Source organism: Hibiscus syriacus, unplaced genomic scaffold (assembly GCF_006381635.1).
Source record: "Hibiscus syriacus cultivar Baekdansim isolate YM2019G1 unplaced genomic scaffold, ASM638163v2 tig00111098_pilon, whole genome shotgun sequence".
Classification (NCBI taxonomy): Eukaryota; Viridiplantae; Streptophyta; class Magnoliopsida; order Malvales; family Malvaceae; genus Hibiscus; species Hibiscus syriacus.
Genome location: NW_024062983.1, coordinates 51,814 through 69,857, shown reverse-complemented (window position 1 = coordinate 69,857; position 18,044 = coordinate 51,814). Strand labels below are relative to the sequence as shown.

At 36.8% G+C, this 18,044-nt stretch overlaps 1 protein-coding gene and 1 pseudogene across 1 annotated transcript; one reads left to right on the top strand and one right to left on the bottom strand.

Moving 5' to 3' along the window:
- The first annotated feature begins 154 nt into the window (after nt 1-154).
- LOC120153099 (E3 ubiquitin-protein ligase RNF185-like) lies at nt 155-1,704 on the top strand. The gene is made up of 2 exons (XM_039165102.1): nt 155-250; nt 658-1,704. Exons 1-2 carry the CDS (start codon nt 211-213, stop codon nt 1,359-1,361), a joined length of 744 nt encoding a protein of 247 aa, XP_039021033.1. The 5' UTR covers nt 155-210; the 3' UTR covers nt 1,362-1,704.
- Nucleotides 1,705-7,673: 5,969 nt separating this feature from the next.
- LOC120153028 lies at nt 7,674-10,072 on the bottom strand (annotated as a pseudogene).
- Between the last annotated feature and the right edge of the window lie 7,972 nt (nt 10,073-18,044).

Below are 18,044 nucleotides of genomic sequence, written 5' to 3'. Positions count from 1 at the left end.
AAAATAATTAAATTCGGGGAGTTTCGCTTCCAATTTCCGAGTGAAAATTTCTGTGAAATACGATGGGACCCCACTGTTTTTTAAGTTCACTATATATATAAAGAATCTTCAATTCCCTCTCTAAATTGGCTTAGACTTGGAATAAACAACACGGAAATTTTCGAGTAACCTCGAATCTTCCAGAAACTACCTAACACCCATTTAAGAAACATGCCCCCCGACTCTACCAATCAAATCTTTGGATTCTCAGGTTAGATTCTTTTACCCAATTCTTAGATCTGTTTCGTTTTCCTTTTAATTTATACTTTTGTAAGATTATACTTTGTGATGAATGCAGATGCGGTTGTGTTTATTGATTTTTTTGGGTTTTTTTTTAAATTTGATTTGTATTCTGATTATAGATTTGGGTTTTTTTATACCTAAATCTAATAAACTGTTGAGAGTTGTTAATGATTAGTATTGTTTATGGGGATAATTTGATGAATTCGAAAGATTTGATTTTTTAGAGTTCTATCAGGTTTGTGGTGATCTTTTCAAAAATTGGGTACTGGCTTTTTTTTCTTTTTAATTCCATAACTTGAATTTCTAGATTTTTTATAATTTTTTGCCCTTCCAATTCGTGCATTTTCCTCATGATATTTTGATCTATTGGTTTAGGTATAAAAGCAATGGAGAATGGTTTTGGGGAATCAACAAGCATGCCTCCCCCAAGTCGATCTTGCTCGAGTAGTAGTAATGCTAATGATGCTGGTGACTTCGAATGCAATATCTGCTTTGAATTGGCTCAAGATCCAATTGTCACACTTTGTGGCCATCTCTTCTGTTGGCCATGTCTATACAGGTGGTTGCACCATCACTCTCAGTGTCAAGAATGCCCTGTTTGCAAGGCCCTCATACAAGAGGAAAAACTTGTTCCCCTTTATGGCAGGGGCAAAAACCAGACCGATCCCCGCTCTAAATCGTACCCGGGCATGGAAATTCCTAACCGCCCAGCAGGACAAAGACCAACAACTGCTGCTCCTCCACCCCCGGTTACAAACCAGTTTGTCAATTACGGGTTTGGACTAATGGGCGGTTTTGTTCCGATGGCAACTGCAAGAATCGGTAACTTCACAATGGGTTTTGGAGGCTTATTGCCATCCTTGTTCAGTATTCAGTTTCATGGATACCCAGATCCTGCTGTGTATGGAGCGCCTCCAGGATTTCCTTATGGATTACATACGTTTCATGGTGGACATGCTCATGCTCATGCTCATGGGTTCCCCCCACCGACGACCGGAGGGCAGCAGGCAGATAATGTATTGAAGAATCTTCTTTTGTTGATTGGTTTCTTTGTCGTGCTTGCTCTGCTTTATTGGTGAAAATAGGTTCAAGCCTTTGGCCCGTGGTGGTTATTTAGTGTCTGTAAATATACCAACAGCACTGTAGATTACGTTTTTGGCTTCAAGACCAACTCAAACCAGTGTCGATTCCTCTTTTTCAAAAATAAAGAACTAGTTTTTCTTTTCCTCCTGAGACATGGAGACATTGTGATGATTGCTTGTTCGGCTGTACCATTATCGTCGGTGAATCAGGGAGTCGTATATCCTATTCTACTCGAGAGCATGAAAATCTTGTCCGGTAACGGAATGGAAAAACGTCCTGATGTTGGTACCTTCCTATGTCTGCAATGTATTTGCAAATACCATATTTTCATTGGCATTTGATGGCTTACATCTTCTCTGAAACACCATTTTGATTCAGAAGTTGTTGTCAGATATCAATCTTGTTAGATTCATTCAAAGCTACAGTTGTTTCTTATTCAAACTTGAATCTGATTTCGGATATATGAATTGGGAATTGAAAGCTTAAAACCATGACAATCGAATGAAAGTCCTACTTTTTTGACCTTTTCCTTGATATTGTATGAACATTGGCAAAGGTACCTATAGGGATGGTCAAAACATCCGAATTTATCCGAACTTGATGCATTTGATTGTTGTGAAAGACGGCTATCGGATAGAACAAAATTGTAACTGATAATTTAAGAAAATAAAAATGAAGATAAAGAAGACACAAAATTTACGTGAAAAATCCTTAAATAATATAGGGTAAAAACCCCGGGCAACGGTAGAAGAATTTCACTATGAGAAAATATGAATTATAATCTCTCTCGATCTACCAAGGAGAAAATAATGATAATTCTCTCTTGATAAAAATGAGAAAACAACTCTCAAGAAACTCTCTAAATTCTCTCTAGTATTGGAAGAAAGCTAGAATGCTTTGGGATGATTTTGAAGCTAAATGAGCTAGGGTATTTATAGTTGAAACATAAAGACTAATTTATAAATACCCTAAAGTTTAGTGACTAAATTGAATTATCCCATTTAATATTTAAACAAAAATTTTCATCCCTTTTTGACTAAAATATGCCGGTGGATTTGCTTATTTTTCAACAATCTTCCACTTGAAGATTTGATTGGAACAATCATATCTTCACATCATTCTTTTTACCTTGTACCTTCATATTGCTTATGTTTCTGACAGACCACAGGAGGATCGACACCAAGTAAATTTATCAGTGTTGATCGTCTTCGTCATGAAATCTGCTATGTTGTCTTTGGTATGGATCTTCTGCATATCTATTGTCCCTTCTTCCACCTTTTCACGAATGAAATGGTATTGAACTCGTATGTGTTTTGTCCTTGAATGAAATGCTGGATTCCTTGCTAGATGCAAGGCGCTTTGACTGTCACAAAATAGAGAGACAAACTCTTGATTGTGTCCAAGCTCCTCCAATAGCATCTTCAACCAAATTGCTTCTTTACTGGCTTGTGTAGCTGCTACATATTCTGCCTCTGTTGTGGATGTAGCCACAACTGACTGCAATTTTGAAACCCAACTTACAGCTCCACCAGCAACTTTGAACACATATCTTGTAGTAGATTTGCTTTTATCCAAATCCCCTGCATAGTCAGAATCGACATACTTATTTATAAGTAAGTTTGATCCTCCGTAACATAATGCAACATTTGAGGTCTCTTTGATGTATCTTAGGATCCTCTTTACAATATTCCAATGCTCTTTGACTGGATTCGCCATGTACCGACTAACCACTCCCACTGCTTGTGCAATGTCTGGTCTTGTGCATATCATAGCGAACATTAAACTTCTCACTGCTGATGCATACGTTACTCGAGAAAACTCCATCCTCTCTTCTTCACTGCTAGGACTCATACTGGAGGATAATTTGAAGTTAATAGGAAGAGGGGTAGAAATTGGCTTACAATCTTACATACTGAATCGTGACAAGATCTTCTTCAAGTAATTCTTTTGTGAAAGCCAAATCTTCCTATTACTTCTGTCTCGCTGAATTTGCATCCCTAGAATCTTGTTTGATAATCCCAAGTCCTTCATTTCAAATTCCCTAGCCAGTTGTGCCTTCAATTCTTCAATATGATCTTTGTTGGGTCCTGCAACCAACATGTCATCTACATACAACAGCAATATAAAAAAATCGTTATCACCAGACCTCTTGAAATAAGCACAAAGGTTTGCGTTAAATATGTTGTATCTAAGGCACATAATGAAGGAATCAAATCTCTTATACCAACACCTCGACGCCTGCTTTAGACTGTATAGAGATTTGTTCAACCTGCAAACCAAGTTCTTCTTTTCTTTTTCTTCAAAACCTTCAGGCTGGAGCATGTAAATCTCTTCTTCAAGATTTCCATGAAGAAAAGTTGTTTTAATATCTAGCTGCTCTAGATGTAAGTTCAATGTAGCACATATTTCTAAAACTACTCGAACTGTTGTTAGTCGAACCACAGGAGAAAATATTTCATTGAAATCAGTACATTCTTTTTGAGCATATCCTTTGACCAACAGTCTTGCACGATACCTCTCAACTTGATCGTCACCATTTCGCTTGATTTTGAAGACCCATTTATTACCAATTGGCTTCATTCCTTGTGGTAGTGGCACAAGGTCCCATGTATTATTTTTATAAAGGGCTTCAATTTCTTCTTGCATCGCCATCATCCATAGTGAAACATCTGAGCTGTTTATTGCCTCCTCGTATGTTGATGGCTCACCGTCCTCTGTTAAAAGGCAGTATGCAATATTTTCTTCTATAATATAATCTGAGTGCCAATTGGGACGTCTTCTCACACGATCTGATTGAAGAGTTGTTGGAGCTTCAGAACTCTCTGGTTCTTGGTCATCATGTGCTGGTTCTGCTTCAGAAGAATCTCCTTTCTCAACCTCCTTTTCCACATGTATTTGTGTAGTCTCTAACTTTTCAGTGCTATCATCGTATTCTTTTCTCTGTAGTTTATCTTCTACAAAGATAACATCCCTGCTGATGATCACTTTGCGGGCAGTAGGATCCCACAAGCGATACCCCTTGACTCCATCAGCATACCCCAAGAATTTGCATTTCCTGGATTTTGGATCTAGCTTTGAGATTTCTTGGGAGTTGTACATCACGTACACAATACTTCCAAATACATGGAGGTTTGAATAATCAGCTGGTTTACCAGTCCACATCTCCATTGGTGTCTTCAGCTCTATTGCAGTTGATGGAGCTCGATTCACCAAATAACAGGCGGTATTGACTGCTTCTGCCCAGAATGATTTTTCTAGGCCTGCGTCCCTCAACATTGCTCTTGTTCTTTCTAACAAGGTTCTGTTCATCCACTATGCCACTCCATTTTGTTGAGGAGTGTTCGCCACTGTGAACTGTCTTTTGATACCTTCTTTCTTGCAAAAGTCATCAAATTCTTTGCTTGTGTATTCTCCTCCATTATCTGTTCTGAAACACTTGATCTTATTTTCAGAATCAAGTTCCACCCGCGCTTTGAAGTTTTTGAAAGTTGAAAACACGTCTGACTTCTTCTTAATAGGGTGCACCCAACATCTCCTGGAGTAGTCATCAATAAATGAGACAAAGTATTTTGCTCCACCTAGGGATGTTACTGGTGCTTGCCATACGTCAGAGTGAACCAATTCTAGAACACTTTTGCCTCTAGAATTTGATGTGTTGAATTTCAACCGGTGCTGCTTACTTGTTATGCAATGCTCACACAAAGTAAGTGATACCTTTGTTAAGCCTGGAAGTAGCTTTTGCTCCACAAGGACTTTCATTCCTTGTTCTGACATGTGTCCAAGTTTCTTATGCCATAACATTGCAGAATCTGAACTACATGAGGCAACAGAGGCTTCTGCTTCTAGCAATGTCTCTCCCTTCAGCATGTACAAGTTTGCAGCTATCTTTTCACCTTTCAGCACCACAAGCGCTCCACGGAACACCTTTGTGATTCTTTTCCGTGTTTCAATCTTGCTAGCATTATTATCCAACAATCCGTATGATAATAAATTTTTCTTCAGACCTTTCACGTGCCGCACATCTCGAACAACTTTAATTGTTCCATCATACATCTTTAATTTGATGGTTCCCACGCCAACGATCTCTAAGGCATGATCATTGCAACTATACACAGATCCTCCTGAGACAGGTTCATAATGATGGAACCATTCTCTTCTTGAGGTCATGTGATATGTTGCTCCCGAATCAATGAGCCATATATCTGCAAATTGTTTTCTTCCTTCCACGGTGGTTGACGCTTCACAGCATAGAGCATCTCCATCATCTGAAGTGTTTGCGGTATTGCCTTGTGGATTGGAGTTTTTATTTAGACTCCAACAATCCTTCTTCAAGTGACCCTTTTTTCCACAATTGTAACACTTTAAATTCTTCTTACTTCTCGACTTCGATCTATCATGTTTGTGACTGCTGCTTTGGCCACGTTCTGTTGATCTCCCTTTCATCGTTGTCATCGTTGTCAACGCTTCTGTTTGTTGCAGATTTACTTGTCTGTCTTCCTTGTTCTTGCGCCGATTTTCTTCTTGTAGAACAACAGTTGCAACGTCATCGAAGACTAGACTGGTGACATTACTGTTTGTCAAGTTGATGATGAGTTGATCATACGAATCCGGTAGACTTTGAAGTAGAAGTTCAGCACGTTCTTGTTCTCCTATTTTACAGCTTAAGGATGTAAGCTGAGAAAATAAAGTGTTCAGTGTATTTAAGTGCTCCGTCACTGAAGTAGATTCTGGCATACGGAGAGTGTATAATTTTCTCTTAAGGAAAATTTTATTGTGCAGCGATGTGGCCTCGTACAGTTTGGTAAGATGATCCCATATCTCTTTAGATGTCTTCTTCTCCTCGATACTTGACAATACTTCTTCTGCTAATGCTAGATGAAAGTTTGCCATAGCATTTCCGTCCAGTTCGATCCATTTGTTGTCGTCTGTGAAATCTACTGGCCTTTCGCTGATAGCTGCTAGACAACCGTCTTTCCTCAGGATGACCTTCATCTTCAATTTCCACAATGAGAAATTTCTCCCATTGAACTTTTCAATATCAAATTTCGTTGCCATTGCTTCGTTTACGGATAGCTCCCACTATTTCACTATCGTGAATAGTTCTCTGGAACCTTAAAAGAATGGGTAATAACTTCTTACTTTCTTATGTTGGAGGATCCACCTTTTGGTAGCAACCACAAAGACAATAAGCATATATTACAAACTCTAATCTGGCTCGGATACCAATTGTTGCGGAAGATGGCTATCGGATAGAGTAAAATCGTAACTGATAATTTGAGAAAATAAAAATGAAGATAAAGAAGACACAAAATTTACGTGAAAACCCCCTAAATAATATAGGGTAAAAACCACGGGCAACGGTAGAAGAATTTCACTATGAGAAAATAGGAATTACAACCTCTCTCGATCTACCAAGGAGAAAACAATGATAATTCTCTCTTGATAAAAAGGAGAAAACAACTCTCAAGAAACTCTCTAGTATTAGAAGAAAACTAGAATGCTTTGGGATGATTTTGAAGCTAAATGAGCTAGGGTATTTATAGTTGAAACATAAGGACTAATTTATAAATACCCTAAAGTTTAGAGACTAAATTGAATTATCCCATTTAATATTTAAACAAAAAATTCCATCCCTTTTTAACTAAAATATGCCGGTGGATTATTTTAATTCACCTTTCGGTGGATTTGCTTATTTTTCAACATTGATATGATGCAACCAAATTTATAGGATTTTTTTTGAGATTTCAGGGTAGGGATTGGTTGAGGCAAGTTACATAATAGAGAGAGTCAAGGTCGGGGGCAAACAAATTTATAGGATTTTTATAAATCATATATAGCATTTAGTTTATGTTTCGTTTTAGTATCCTGATGCCAATAATTAATAGTGATGTGAAAATGTTATCATAAAATAATGTCATCATAAGATAATGTCACATTATCATTAAAAAAATAATATATGTAATGCCAACCTGTTAAGTTTTTAATGGCCGATATTAAAATGAAACCTAAACTAAATGTTAGATAATATTTTGAGTACTAAAATGAAACAAAAATAACAATTTAGATACTAACCACGTAGTTTATCTTATAATGATACTATAATATAAATATTTTAAAAATATATTAGTAAGGTACTATAATATAAATATTTTAAAAATATATTGGAAAGTCGAATTTTCAAATTATTTATGACGTTTTTCACTTGAGATGTGGAATTAAATTTAAAGGGAATATTGGGTGCGGCAAACGAACATAGCAGTATACATAGATACGAACAGCAAGTTGTCGTCTAAAGCGCTTTCAACCTTCTACTCTGCTTCTTTGCTTTCTTTCCATGTAATCTCCATCACTGTTAAGCGTCTCTCTGAATATTTATAATATATAAACTGTGATATGATCTGTTATAAACAATATTAAGGTTTAATGTTCGTGCGAGCAGAAACTGTAATAAAATCTTCCAACAAAAAGGATACAAATAAGTCGAGTGCCACACAAACTGCAGCATCCAGCAACCATGGCATGTTAGGCTTGATGTTTTCCCATTCACTGGTTCTCACTAGAATGCTGTGGAAACATTCAAAATGAAGATTGACATGATTATAGATCAGAGTATGTAAAAATCGATGTTTGAAAAACTAGACTTGATGTCGAAACCGTGAGACCACCGGTTCGACATTCTGGTTTTTTGAACGGTGAGTGAAATAGATAGACAAGTCTGAGACAGAGCCGACCTTGCCACATAGGCAGAATTGGCTATCAGTGCAAAGATGAACATGAGGATTCAAACCCTATATGATCTCCACAGGTTTAGACAAATTCAATCTACATATTCTAATACATACATAGATTTAGTTCAGAGAATTACCTCCACACTGCCTCTTTTGATCTAGTCAAGAAAAGCAAATTATTAGTTAAGGAACCAAAACAATTACAATGAGAAAGAAATCCATGGTTTCCTATTTTAGATCAATGCTTACATTTAGCCATATCCGAGGGATTCGACCGCCCATGTATACGGCAGCCATTAGCCATCCCAGCCACTGCCCCAGGGCACTATGCTCCACACCGTGTTCCTGCAATGGAGACTAATGATTTAAGTAATATGCAGTTACATGGGCCGATTTTTTTCCGAATCTAAGTTAGAATTAATCGGTAATGATACTTGTAAAAGTCGTCAGACTGGTAAAGCCCGTTCCCGCTTCCATCCATGCCTTACTTCCTAAGGGCAAGTTGATTGAGGCAGGCAGGAATGTACCATAACTTGCAGCCTGGAAAATTAAATCATTCAGCTGTCAGTTTACATTAAAAAAAAGCCTTACATCAATGCAGGTTCAAGACTCACGGATCTCGGGATAGGCATAGGTTGAGTGCCGGACTTTTTCGATTAAACTTAGGTCGATTCATCTTCTGATGATGAATCATGTTCAAGTTCCATAGCTGATGGACCACTTTTAGCTACCCTCAAATATGTTCGAAAAGGTGGAGTACCACTGGCAGCCAAAGATCTAGCTGACCTGAAAATAATGTAATATACTGTAATTGAGGTCACAGAGGAATTAGTTTTCAGATTTCAATACCAAAAAAAAAAAAGGTTTCGCTGTTATTTTTGTATACATGAAGTAATACTCCCTGCAAGGACTGGATTTTGGCGAGGCGTTAAGAATTGGAATGCCTGAACGAAGCTTCCAAGCAGGCTTCAATGGTGTTTTCTCATCTTGAGCCTAACAGTTACAGACAACATATGCATGAAACCGTCACTCGGAAACAAAACTTATGATATATGTAAAATCACATGAAATACCAGAACTTTGAACGGAAGGAAGGTGTTTACCATATTATCACTTTCGATCCTTCCACATTTCCACCACTTGTAGACATAGTCATAGTATACAGTTTGTAGTACTAGCACCACAGTGCTCCCTGTATAGAGCTGAAAATCAAAACTAGGCAATTAGCTGGGGACTATTTTGAACAAAATAAACCCATGATGTTGACTTGTGTTGGGGTCATTTTACTTTTGATCCAAATAGTGTCCTCAAGATGCAATTATAAAAAGTGTCGGACTGTGATTAGTATACCAGAGCTGTGTAGAACTGTGTCGGCAACTGCATCCACAATTGGAAAAAAAAATCCAATAAGGCTTACAAAAGTAAATTGAAAGACAGCATTTCTAATGATAAAAACAAAGGGTGGCTCAAACGAGAGTCAGCCAACAGTTTCATCTGGGTTCAGGTTCTTGGACCACCAAAGGCTGAAAAGAAAAAGAGTTCACCGTTGCAGGTTCAAGAAGGCGTCCAACGAGGTTGAACACATCACTGCAACAGCAAATGAAGATGAAAAATGAACATAAATAAAACAATAGAGGAGGAGGAGAGTGATATTATGTGTATTGCAGGTGGGACAAAGGATCGAACCCGGCAACCCAAGTGAGGAGAAAAAGAAGGGAGACTCCATGGCTGGACTTGGTTTGGAAGTTGGCGATGATCTGAGGAATCTCTGCAACTCCCCAGCAGACAAGACTAATTAAACCCAAAACCAAAAGACAACTCATCCTTCACATTGCAAAGACAGTCCTTGAAATATCTCTCAACCCAGACATTGCAGGGCTTGTTTCCCTTGACACAATAAGCTTCCGACTGAGACATACCCCAACTCGATCTCTTTCTTTCTCTCGTACAAACAAAAAAATGGGTGCAAGAACATTGAGTAAGTTGATCAGTTTTATGGAAAGAAGAGCCGTTTATATATACACCAAAACCGGGATCCAATAGTAGGTTCAATTATTATTTAAATACAAAACATAGAAATCATTTAAAATAAAATAAAACCATGAATAAATAAATTATATGTCATTTGTTTATCATCCCTTTGGGAGCCAATCATGAAATGATTTAAACTTGGGCTTAAATTTTCATTAGCAAATAAATTGAATTTTATTATAATTTTAGTTATTAAAAGTTATTTGATAATTAAACTTATTTAAATAAAAGTTCTTACAAAATAAAGGTTATGGATGATAAAATTTAGAATAAATATTAGTCTTACAAATACAAGAGAGATTTAAAATGATATATATTTTATTTAAGTTTTTGTGATCTCTCTTTTTGTTAGTATATATATAATACTTTAGATGTGTTTCTGTAAGATATTGAGAAATTATTTTAAGATTTATTGATATATATATATATATATATATATATAACTTAAACAATTAAAATCTTAACAAGTCAATCTTACCATTAAAGTGAATGCGCTTAACGCTGCCTTACATATTAGCATCCAAAACTTACTCTCCGCAGGTATTGCCCCATACGTGAACCGAGGCCATTATTCAGGCCACGATCAGTGCTGCAAAATTCACAAGGCAAACATTGATTGATTTCATTTACTTGAATATAGCCCTCAAATTCGTCCAGATTCATTGAACAAGACAATGTCTCAGAGGCTTGAGGTTTGATAAAATAAATATTTCTAAGTTGATTTTGATCCAAGGCTTAATCTAGCTTAGCGGCAGAACTCCTAATAATTAAGATGGAGCTGCCCCTTTAAAATTTTTAAGAGGAAAAACATCTTAATCCTTCATCTTGTGGAACAGAAATGAGTTGTAGTATAAATAACCAGAAGCCCTTGTAATGATATGATGAAGATCAATTTAGTCCTTCTCAAAATAAAAAAAGTAACTTAATTTTTTATTCGAAAAAGAACGAACAAGAACATTTCAAGATAACACTAATTATTTTTGTTAATAAACAATTAGGTCTGGCGTGGGAATGAGTAAATAGTCGGGTACCCAAATAACAGAATAAATCAAACCAATTGAACTGAATTTCTTTTAGTTATTTGGTACGGTTTCGATTTTTCGAACTGAAACCGAACAAGCTTGTTAAATAATAAACCGCATATATATGTTTAATTTTTAAATAGTTTTTGTTCAAAAATGGAACTTGTTATTTTTTTTAAAGTTTTTTTATAATTTTAAAATATTATGTAAAATTTTCAATTCTGTCTTTATAATTTTACCTTCTATATCCATTCAGCTATATTCATTGACAAAAATTCATGGAGCCGCTCATTTGTCCATGGACATGGCCAATGTATTACGTAGCCTCACCTCATATCTCGCACCTTGAATCCACTGCCATATGCCTACCGAATCAAGCGTCATTAGTCAACAAGTTATTTAGGGAGGCAAGCCATAGGCATGTTTTGATTCTTTGGGGGACTAAATGTCTAAATTTATACACTTGTTAAGAGAAAATTGATTATTCCATTATATATTAGTTTCAAATACGTTTATTAGTACTTAAACAATAAAACAATTGGTTTTATCGTTGCTCCATTCAAAATGTTCTACTTATTTGCATTAGGGATTGTAAGTAATGTAAATAGTTGAGATTAAAGATGGGGACTTGGTTATCTATATTTAGTGAGTGATTAGTGTGAGTAATTTTCATTTAACAACTTTATCCCTCTATCGCTTCTATAAAAGGGACAGCCATTCTCCCTAATTAGATGTATAATTGATAGTTTTTATATTTCTTTCTTGAAAAATTTTTAATCAAGGAGAGCATCACAAATAATTTTCAATTCCTAAATTCGGGTGTACGATATTTGAAAGTTTGTGTCGAAGAATAACATCTATTTTCAGAATTATAACAATAAGCACGGAATTAGACTTTTATTATGACACAATAAAGAATTCTCTTTTGTCTTTTGCTAACGTTTTTTTTTCCAGCAGTACTATTTTCTTACCCAAGTATTTACTCAAGTTCTCTTCTTCTCTTCACTTGAGTAAAAGTCCAAACAACTGCCAATGACAGTCCTCAAATTCCTATTTATGTTCGAGAAAAGGATCCTAGCCTATCTTTTAACTTGCCTGATGTCATCAATACTTGGGACCTTTAGATGTTGCACGTCAAATACGACCACTGCCCGAATCTCCTCGCCTGTAACTTCAGCAGTCAAACCACCAATTTCGAGCTCCAAGAACCTATGAAACTTCCCACAAAGAGGAGAGGATGCCACCCAAGTAACTTTTACTAAATGGGCATCGAAAATACTCAACTGCTTCATTCTCAAGGATTTCATAATCCTCACACCAAGCTTTTATTCCGAGATTTCTGGTGTCACAGACTCTCTTCGTACACAGAATCTCTTCCGATTCCTTCTTCAACGTTTTTCCAAGATAAAAAAGAATAGCATATTCTTTGTGTTCCAAGGCTCAATACCTCTGATCAGCGCCGTAGCTGGACCTGGGCAGGAGGGGCACCTGCCCAGGGCCCCAAACCAAAAAATTAGTATTTTTATTATAATATAATTAATTTTTAAACAGTTTGTGTGAACCACAAACCAAAAAAAAATATTTTTATTCTAATATATTTAATTTTTAAACAGTTCAAGTGGGCCCAAAATGAAAAAACTAATTTTTATTGTAATATAATTAATTTTTAAACAGCCTGGGTGGGCCCCAAGCCAAAATTAATATTTTTATTCTGATATAATTACTTTTTAAAGGACCCAAATCAAAAAACTAAATTTTTATTATAATATAATTAATTTTTAAATAGCCTGATTGGGGCCTATTTTTTATTGTAATAGAATTTTTTAATAGTTATTATTAGAGGCCTCATTCTTAGATTTATCCTGGGCAACTGAAATCTGAGAAACGAGCCTGCCTCTGATGTGTGCTAATAGCTTCCTTTTTCTATTTATCAATGTGCAAAAAATCTCCTTATTCCATGCTTGAACAACAATCTGAAAATTAAGTATATTATCGATAGCATTACCCTCCATATTCCATGTCTGCTCGACAAAGGTTTCACATCTGCTACTAAATGATCATTTCTACTCACAAGAAGAAGAGGTCGATGGTCTGACCCAATATGCTCCAAGTGATGCACCATCGAGTTCTGAAAGGAAATAACCCAAGCCTCATTCCCGATAGCCAAGGTTCAGTTTCACGCTCGTTGGTTGCATTTGGACTGACATACACCACGGTCAAAAGGAAGTGCTCACTAGTTTCTCCACACGCATATGAATATAACATGAGGTAACATTGCGAGGGCTTTTTTTTGGCCCAATACCCCAGGTGGGAAAAATATTTAGGGTATTGGGCCTACCCAACCATTATTTAATAAAATATGACATTTGCTACAGTTAAGACATAATTCATTACTTCGATGGACCCCATGTGGATCATTATTTTAATGGCTTAATAATGACTCATTACGTCGAGATGACGAGACTATTAAAAAATATTTTTAAAAATTTATAAAAAAAATAAAATTTAGAAAATAAAAAAAATATTTGATGGAACTAGTCACGTCGAGATGACGAGTTCCTTTGAATTAAAAAAATATTAGTCGTTGTTCAACGGGATAATTTAAAAAAAATAAATTAAAAGAGAAATCAACTTATTTAAATTTTACGAAATACAAAGTAAATTAATTGTGAAAACAATTTTTTACATAAAAATTACAAAGAAAATTTATCTATGTCTTATATGTTCTTGATGATGTCACGGAGTGGTTGAATGATAATGTCGCGGGGGTCGTCAAATATGTCGGGGTCGTAGGCCTTGATCGTTGTTGTCGTCGCCGTCATCGACTTGTCGAAGAGGTGTAACGAACACGCTCTGCAATCCACCTTCTGAATACGATAATTGATTTATGACATTTGATGCCCTCATCGCCATAATTGCTTCGACTTGGTTGCTGCTTTGTTGATCATATAGGAAATGGTCTCAGTCACCCGCAACTACATGTTATGTCGAAGATGCTTGAGTGTACTACGGTGCATCCCATGAACCTCTAACCCGAGTCGATCGAGTATTTGCTGAAGTATGATATGGAGGAATGAAATTGAAATTAGCTTGAGATGCATAATAGTACTCTCTAGTCGCATATTCTGAAGCGGAAGACGCTGATGACGATGATTTCTTCTTGGACTTGGACTTGGTGCATGCAGCCTAATGATGTTGCCATTCGACCCTCTCTTCCGGTGTCGTGAGATATGGTTTGCCATTTTGTTCGTAAAGCTGGAGATACTGAGAATGGTTGAAATCTAAGTCCAACAGTATAATGTCCTAACGATAAGGGAGTGATAGTTCACGCTAATTCCATAGGTCGATGTAGTAAGCGTGTCACACCGACCAATTTTCATCATGTTTTCCATGCATATCGATTATATGGAGCGCAACCACATCAGCCTCTATTTGCATAGGAATCGGCTAGTGCGTCGCAAACTGGAGCATCACTCTATCAGTCGTGTGCCACTCAACAATCGCTTGGTGTAATAACAACATCACGACACACTATAAGTGGGACCCCTAAAGAAATCGCCCCGGCAATACCTGCTGGATCTCCTCGTCGACTTACGGAAGCCAAGAGAACTGTAAATATTAAATATCAAAGTTAGTATATATAAAGTTAAAAAGATTAACAAATAATAATAATTTCGTATGTCATATTGCGAATCGACAGGCGATGTCGATCCTCATCCGTATGTCTCGTGCAATGACACCCGTCAACTTCGTCTATTATATTTTATGACAACATCTAAAATATTTAAAAAAATTATAAGCAAATAAAAAAATAAATAGATTTATGAAAAAAAAGGTTAAATAAATGAAGTTGAACAATTACCTTCCAGCCAGCGAAAACTCGATCGGGGCATCTATAATTGGAGTAAAAAAGGGAAGCGATACCAAGCCCAGTACTGTAGCAATATCAAACAGCCTGCTACATTGACTTTTCGACCCGACATTACAAGTGCATCCTTGCAAAGCTCCTAGTACAAAAATGCTAGAATCGACGAACCCCAACTGGTATTACGACACACAACAAAGTCTTCCAAAATTTGCAGATACGAAGTGTGCACCAGATTATCGGATTTATCCAATAATAATATCCTTCCGATCACTTGGAGAAGAAATGCTCGGGACGTAAAAATAACATCCGCCTCGGTAAACTTGTTCGTGACTTGGGATTCGACCTCCAACCACGTTATCATTACTCGATAGCCCTTCATGACGTTGGATGGTGGTCATTTTCCTAGAACTTGGAAGACTAATGTCGAGGGGTCGTACACGTTCAACCTCACCACTGTGGCTCCATTCACCAGAACATCGAGTTGATAAGCGAATCTTCCAAAGTAATCGTCACTTCACCACTCGAGAAATAGAACATGTGCGTCTCGAGGTGCCAACGTTTGATCAGAGCCTCGATCAATGTTGGGTACACCTTGAAGCCACATAAAAATATAGTCCAAAATAGACCAGATTGATGCAGATATATCATCATTCTCTAATGCGGCTCTCTGGTTTTCATCCCCTGACTAAGAATCTTCCATTCGTCGCCTGCTCGCGTTGGATCGACTAAACATCGGTGTTATCCAGACGTAACATATATTCTCATGTTGTCATTTCGAGATTTTCACACAATGTATTTTTTTTCATTTTTTTTTGAATTTAGGGTTTGGTAAAAAAACTAAAACCCAAACCCTATTTATAATTTTCCCCCCAACGGCTATAAACGACTTGTTTTTTTTGAAATCTCCGGTCGAACTCGTCACCTTGAGGTGACGAGTTCCAAGTAACCGTTGCCCCGTCTGCCCGTTGAACAACAGGTTTTTTTGGAATTCGAAGGAACTTATCACTTCGATGTAATGAATTCCATTGACTATTTTTTTTATTTTCTAAATTTTATTTTTTCTTAAAACTTTTTAAAAGATATTTTTTAATGGACTTATCACCCCGACGTGACGAGTCATTACTAAGCCATTAAAATAATAGTCCACGTGGGACCCACTACATGTGGACCATTAAAAATAATATCACATAAAACTCGTCACTTAGTAAATATCATATTTTGGCTAAATAATATTTGGGTTGGCCCAATACCCTAAATATTTTACCCGCATGGGAAATTGGGTCAAAATACCATATTCCTAACCCTGGTTCGAACATTATGAGGGTATGAGTATAAATATAAGGTCTAAAATTGAGTTTAGACAAAACTATATGAATAATTTAGGATTTGAACATTCAAGACTAGAGTTGGACCCAATTTGATTTTTATATTATTTCTTTTATTTTTTGTTATGTATGACTCATAAATATACCGGTAAAGGAAAGTCTCGTAGAAGAGGTTATGATTATGTGGGTTGAGGGTGCGGGAGTGCGGCCCTACGGTATGGTATAGGGTTATTTTTGTAAATTTATACTAGAGTTTATTTATTATAAAAGAAGATATAACCTAAACCTACGAGACATTGAATTGAATAAAAATTCTAGCGCCGTCTAAGGCACCGAGGACGTAAGCACATTGATGAACCTCGTTAAAATTCTTGTGTTCTTTCTATTTTCTTTACACGAATATTCAACATTTGGTATCAGATGTCAGGAGACAAATTCGAAGTTACGAAATTCGATGGTCAAGGTAACTTCAGATTATGGCAAACAAGGGTGGGATCTGTTGGCGCAGCAAGGGATCCTGAAGGCTTTGCGACCTATAAAGCCGGCGTCGATGGAGGAGGAAGATTGGGAAGAATTGTAGCAGCGAGCGGTATGAACCATACGATTATGTTTGGCGGACGAGGTCATGTATCACGTCATGCATCTGTCGTCTCCAGATGAAATTTGGAAGAAGTTGGAAATTCAATTTATGTCCAAATCCTTAACGACTAAACTGTATCTAAAGCAGCGACTGTATGGGCTGAAGATGCAAGATGATCATGATTTGGCGCAACACGTGAATGTCTTCAATCAAATCATTTCTGATTTGGCTCGACTTGATGTGAAAATTGAGGATGAAGACAAAGTGATGATTTTGTTGTGTTCATTGCCTCCCTCTTACAAACACATAATGACTACTCTTACATATGGGAAAGAGACTATCAAAGTTGAGGAGATTACTGCAACCTTGTTGGCTCACAACCAGCGGAAGCAGAATGCAGTGGAAAGCTCTCAAGCTGATAGTTTATATGTCAAGGGTAATCGAGATCGTGGACGGAAGCCAGAGAATGCAGAGTCTGGGAAGTGGAATTTCATATCTAAATCTAGGGATAAGAAGAAAATTCACTGTTACAAGTACAAGGAGGCGGGATATATGAAGCGAGACTGTCTGAAGTTGAAAAAGCAGACTGATGAGAAGCGTGATGACTCATCCAAGTCTGTGAATGTGGTCGAGGATTACAATTCTGATTGCAGTGAGGGTGATATGCTCTTTATTTCAACGACTCAATTGACAGATGCTTGGATTCTTGATTATGGATGTTCTTATCACATCATGCCAAATAGAGAATGGTTTTTGACATACATGTCGGTTAATTCTAGTTCTGTTTATTTGGGTGATGATCGATGTTGCAATATTGTTAGTATTGGTGATGTCAGAATTAAGATGTATGATGATTATGTTCGGACGTTGTGTGGTGTTCGACATATCCCAGATTTGAAGAAGAATTTGATTTCTCTTGGCACTTTGCACAATAATGGTTTTATCCCTAAGGCTGATGAGCATAGGGAAACCATTCGGATTATTAAAGGAGCTTTGACTGTGATGAAAGGAAATATGACTGTAGGGAATATTTATAGATTGTTAGGGAGTATCATTGTAGGTGGAGTTCATTTTGTTGAGTCATGTGATGATACTAACAAACTGTGGCATATGCGTCTTGCTCAT